The sequence below is a fragment of the Montipora capricornis genome, chromosome 8 (genome assembly GCF_036669925.1).
Source record: "Montipora capricornis isolate CH-2021 chromosome 8, ASM3666992v2, whole genome shotgun sequence".
NCBI lineage: Eukaryota > Metazoa > Cnidaria > Anthozoa > Scleractinia > Acroporidae > Montipora > Montipora capricornis.
In genome coordinates, this window is record NC_090890.1 from 18,196,085 (window position 1) to 18,201,084 (window position 5,000).

The 5,000-nt window shown below is 37.5% G+C and overlaps 1 protein-coding gene across 1 annotated transcript; it reads left to right on the forward strand.

The window, feature by feature from the left end:
- Positions 1 to 1,482: 1,482 nt before the first annotated feature.
- Positions 1,483 to 4,134, forward strand: LOC138014438 (melanocyte-stimulating hormone receptor-like). Its single transcript, XM_068861507.1, has one exon. The coding sequence runs from the start codon at positions 1,852 to 1,854 to the stop codon at positions 2,800 to 2,802; it is 951 nt and encodes a 316-aa protein (XP_068717608.1). The 5' UTR covers positions 1,483 to 1,851; the 3' UTR covers positions 2,803 to 4,134.
- The last annotated feature ends 866 nt before the right edge of the window (positions 4,135 to 5,000 follow it).

A 5,000-nucleotide genomic window follows, 5' to 3' on the forward strand; every position in this document is an offset into this window, starting at 1 on the left:
AACGCAATTTCTTTCTCTTAAGCTGGAATTCTCTCATGTATTTCTCAAGCGATTAGAGAATATGAAAAACTGTTAGTTTTTTTTATATTTGATCGGTGGTTATGTAATTGTGAGTGAAAGTAATCATCGCAGTTTTAGGTTAATGAAGCAAACCCATAGAGCGTTGCAGCGCAATCGCATGGCAATGAGTTTAACCCCGTTCAAGCCTGCATTGTTAACTTTTAGCTCAAGTTGCTTCAACTTGTGTTTCTACTTCACTAGCAACAGTGCAATTAGCAGTTAATTTTCAAATAGCTGTAGATAGAAAAATACGGTCGCCAGCTCATTTTTTGGTGTACTTGATTACATCGATATCTTTCAAAACATTACCTCCTTTCATTGTGGATCAATATTTTCTGAGATCGAACTCCAAATGAAATCCACCTGTTCATTCGCAATTCCACTTTTACTATCTTTTGCAAATATTTGAAGCCTGGTATATTTATGCATCCCCAATCTGAAATTCTTGCATTGTAATTTTTAGAACGTCTTATTTCTTTAAGTAAATGTTGATTTTTCCCCTTTTGACACGTAGATAACGAAATTTGACTATCCCAATATTTTCAGTGAATTGTGATTTTCAGAATCCGCTCCAGAATTTTTTTTAAATTTTGCAATGGCTCTTATCATAGTGTACGTACAATGTACAAATCAAGAGATTTAGTAAAAGAGACTTCCCTAACGTTGTTTCCACCACATGGGTTGGTAGATTCAGTGAAAGGGTTTAATCTTTGCCCAGAACCAAATAAGATGAATTACGCTCCAAGTCTTGGTAAATTTGTGAATACGACGGTTCTTTAACTAATAACGTCAATTTCCTTTTTTCCCATATCTTTGTCGATTATCCGCTTTCATTTGGTGCACAATTTTTTTCTCAGTCAGTAGCGGTGAACGCTTCATTCAGGTGTTTCGTTATCACAAATAGTTGTCAGCAAATAAAAGTGTCACTTGTCAAACGGCATTAGTATTTTTTCCCGTATGCAAACAATATCACCAAAAAGGAAATATAGGATAGTTATCATGTCTCGCTTGAAAATATTTGCTGAAGGAGCCTTTAAATTTGGTCAATGCTGGCTTTCAACGTGTTAGAGAATAAGAGTATTGTTTTAAGTCTAATATTTCCGATATTTTACCAAATCTTTCGCTTTATAACTACTTCTAATACCAACGCTTGCAACTTGGTCCTAGGTAGATTTAATCAAAAGGACTAACCCGAAAGTCGGAGCGAAACTCTATTTCTCTCTCCTACTTCTCTACCACCAATAAACATGCAAGAAGAATTTATAGAAAATTAAACGACACCGGTTAGTTTCGGAGAACAAAAATACGCAATAAAGCTATTTTAACCTAAAACTATCGAATCGCATTTCCAAAGCTGATGAACCCTGTTTACAAAGAAAAATGTATATACATCTATATATCTATATAAATAGCTATCTTTTACTTAGTGTATCTTGCCCAGCACTATTGACGTCGCACATTAAAAGTTCATACATAAAGCCAATTGGATTGACGCTAAGGCGATAATATCTTGGTGTTTGATCATGCCGTCCCAGTAAAATAAATTGGTGTTCGTTGCATAAGGCGCTTCCGTTCGTATTATTTACTCAATTTATGGAAATTTTTTTGCTTTGGTCCTTGGGTAATCATATCTGTGTTGATTTACCTGATATCACCAATTTAGAGACGGAACTGCAATTTGCGTACGTTATCCCTTTCAGTGTATTTAAATAATATTACTCCATTCTTTTCTTCAATTAGTTGAAGAGCGGTAAAGAAGTAACGAGCCCGCCAGGGAAAACCTTCATCAGAATGGCTAACTGTTCACTGAATCAGACGAGGGGTTGTAAGTCCTCAGCGGCTTTCATTTGTGCTTACGACCCTACAGTTTTACTTCAAGTTCCGCAGAGTCTCTATTACACCTACATCGTATCCGTTGTGTTTAATGCAATGTTCTCGGTGACAGCAATTGTTGGAAATGCTTTAGTGCTAACAGCCCTTGTGAAAACCCGTTCTCTTCACTCACCATCCAAGGCGCTGCTACGTAGCTTAGCTTCGTCTGATCTATTTGTCGGTATATTTGTGCAGCCCATGTACATTGCCTACTGCTTGTCCGGCCTCTTGGAAGACTATTACGTTCGCTGTTTCTCTTGGATGGTGTATCCTCTTTTTAGCGACTATTTCGTGGCAGTTTCTTTTCTTACTATGGTCGCTATAAGCATTGATAGATACTTGGCTCTACGTCTTCGCGCTCGTTACCGTTTGGTGGTCACATTGACAAAAGCAAACATTACTGTATTATCAGTGTGGATTACAAGCTCGGTTTTTCCCATCGCTCGCCTTGTGGCAGGAAGAGTCTCGCTTCTTCTCTCTTGTGCCATTTTTGTATTATTTGTTATAGTGCCAACGTTTGCGCACTTCAAAATACGTCGTATGTTGCGAAGACACGAGACGCAAGTCTCAAACCAGTTTTATTTGCACCGAGAAGAAAGCTACTTGTCCATTAGCAAGTACAAGAAATCAGTTTGTGCCATGCGTTATGTGTATTTGGCATTACTGCTATGTTACATCCCTGTTGCTTGCGTTGCTCTGCTTTATATCAAGCCAAATCCAGCCCATATAAGCGTTCTTCTCCCAGTAGGCAATTTTGCATCAACGATGATGTTTTTCAACTCTTCCTTGAATCCCATTCTCTACTGCTGGCAGATCAGACAAGTTCGGGCAGCCATAAGAAACCTTGCGAATAGTACTCTTGGTTGTTAATCCTGATAAACAAAAAAAGGATGGCCTTGATCTCATTCTATGAATTTCGGAAAGTAACCACTCAATATAACTAGCGAATAACTGCCATAGAACTGATGTATAAGTCATCATTATAGGATGCAGTGTTATATGCAACAACAAGCTGGCGTTCTCGCCAGGTTAAGAAACTTAAAATCACTACAGAGACTAAACTACTACTTTATAAAACTGCTATCATGCCGTATCTCACCTATTGTCATCTCATATGGCATTTCTGTAAGGCGTCGGACACAAGAAAGGTTGAAAGAATTCAAGAGCGGGCACTAAGGATAGTTTATAATTCACATTCAGAAACGTACATTAACTTATTAGATCGCGCTAAACTACCAAGCCTTTTTAATAGGAGATTGTAAGACATAGTTATACTCATGTACAAGGTTAAATATAGGCTAGTTCCTGATTTCACTTGTGATATTTTCAGTACTAAGTCTTGTAAATATAATTTTAGAAACCAAAATTTTGATATTCCTAGATTTAATTCTGTATTGTATGGTAAACACTCTCTTAGATATCTTGGACCCTTTTTATGGAACAAGCTAGATAAAAACATCACTGAAACGAGCAGCCTATCTAGGTTTCAGTTTCATATTAGATGAAAGGATCTTACTGAACTGATAAATTGCAACAATTGCAACGCGTGCGTAATTTGTACCTCTTAAGGTGTGCCCGTGTTGTTAGAATTATTTTGATTATTTTAGCATATTGTAAATGTATAATTAACAAACCGAAAGTGGTTCAGCGTTGTCTGTACTTTTATCGACAACGATATTCGTCATCACAGTGGTTAAAATGTTGTGAACTCACGAGGCGTAGCCGAGTGAGTCTATAACAAATTTTGACCACTGTGATGACGAATATTGTTGTCGATAAGAGTACAGACAACAATGAACCATTTTCGATTTGTTTTTTCTTGCCACAATATTCAACGCCAAAGAAAGTTTTTATTTCTGAGCGTGACCAAAATCATAACTCAAAGAAAGAGCAAGCTTTGTCTATATAACTTTCTCGCAATATGATTGGTTTATTTCCCAAAATGAGCGTTCCTGATTGGCTATTACATTGCGTGACAAATTGACGCAAGCATGACGCGAGCAGCGTCGTCTAGACTCTTATCGACAACGGCAAATTAGCCAATCAGATTGCGAGATTACAAGCAATTGTGGTAAAAATAATTTATAGCTTATTTCTTATTTATTATCATAGTATTCATTATTTAGTTTATCTTTATGTTGTGTCCCCAATTAGCGTCAGCTAAATACATCGACACATGAATAAAGTTTATCATCATCATCATCATGGAAATCCTGTCAGTGATTGAAAGGAACACAATTTTTACAAAGTTGATTAGTAACAAGTGTCAACTATTTTATTAAAAAGCGAAAAAAAAAAAAAAAAGAGAAAAGAAAACAATTTTCTAACGCGAAAAGTCGTTTTTATTATTCTGTGGACACGTTTACAATATTCAGCTTTTCGACACTCCTGAAGACATCCTGTCATTGATTGCAAAAGCTTAATGTTATTAATCATGGAAACACAATTCGGCGGCAACGAAAAGAATAAAGGAAACCCAGAAATATCTAGGCCCTTGATTGGACAGGAGGCTACAGCTGACAAACAGGGATGCAGGCCTGAGATCTTTATTTTTCACCGGTAAAACGCTGATGAAATCGTGCAAAGTCGTCAAATAACCGTGTTTCTTACTTTTGTCCAAAAAACGCCATAGACTTCAAGCAACAAACAGCGATTTGAACGCACATTAATTTATCAGGTAGAACTAGCACTCCGGTGTAGTGTTCCGAGATCGAGTGGTTTAATAGCCTGCGTAGCAAGCGTTCCTGTTCGAAAGAAGAGCTTCGAAATGATCTTCCCGCGAACTGGCCGCGCGAAAGTTGGGGCAAATGACTGAGGGAACACTTGCAAGAACACCCCCTATTTTTGAAAAACGCCCACCTTTTAATAATTGACTTAACACACGCTGCTTGACGTCTTATTAAGAAATTAGCCAATAAGAGATCACCATGTTAACACATGATGACTTCCGTCAAAGCAAACCGAGGCACTGAGGAAACACCGGCGATCAATGCAGAATTTGCCAGAGTGTGATTTTACAGTTACATTTGTAACGGCAGCTTCTCAACCGGGTACGACTGGTTATGTTT

Bases quoted from the DNA above. Each gene is read 5' to 3' on its own strand.
- LOC138014438 (XM_068861507.1), top strand. From the start codon at position 1,852: ATGGCTAACTGTTCACTGAATCAGACGAGGGGTTGTAAGTCCTCAGCG.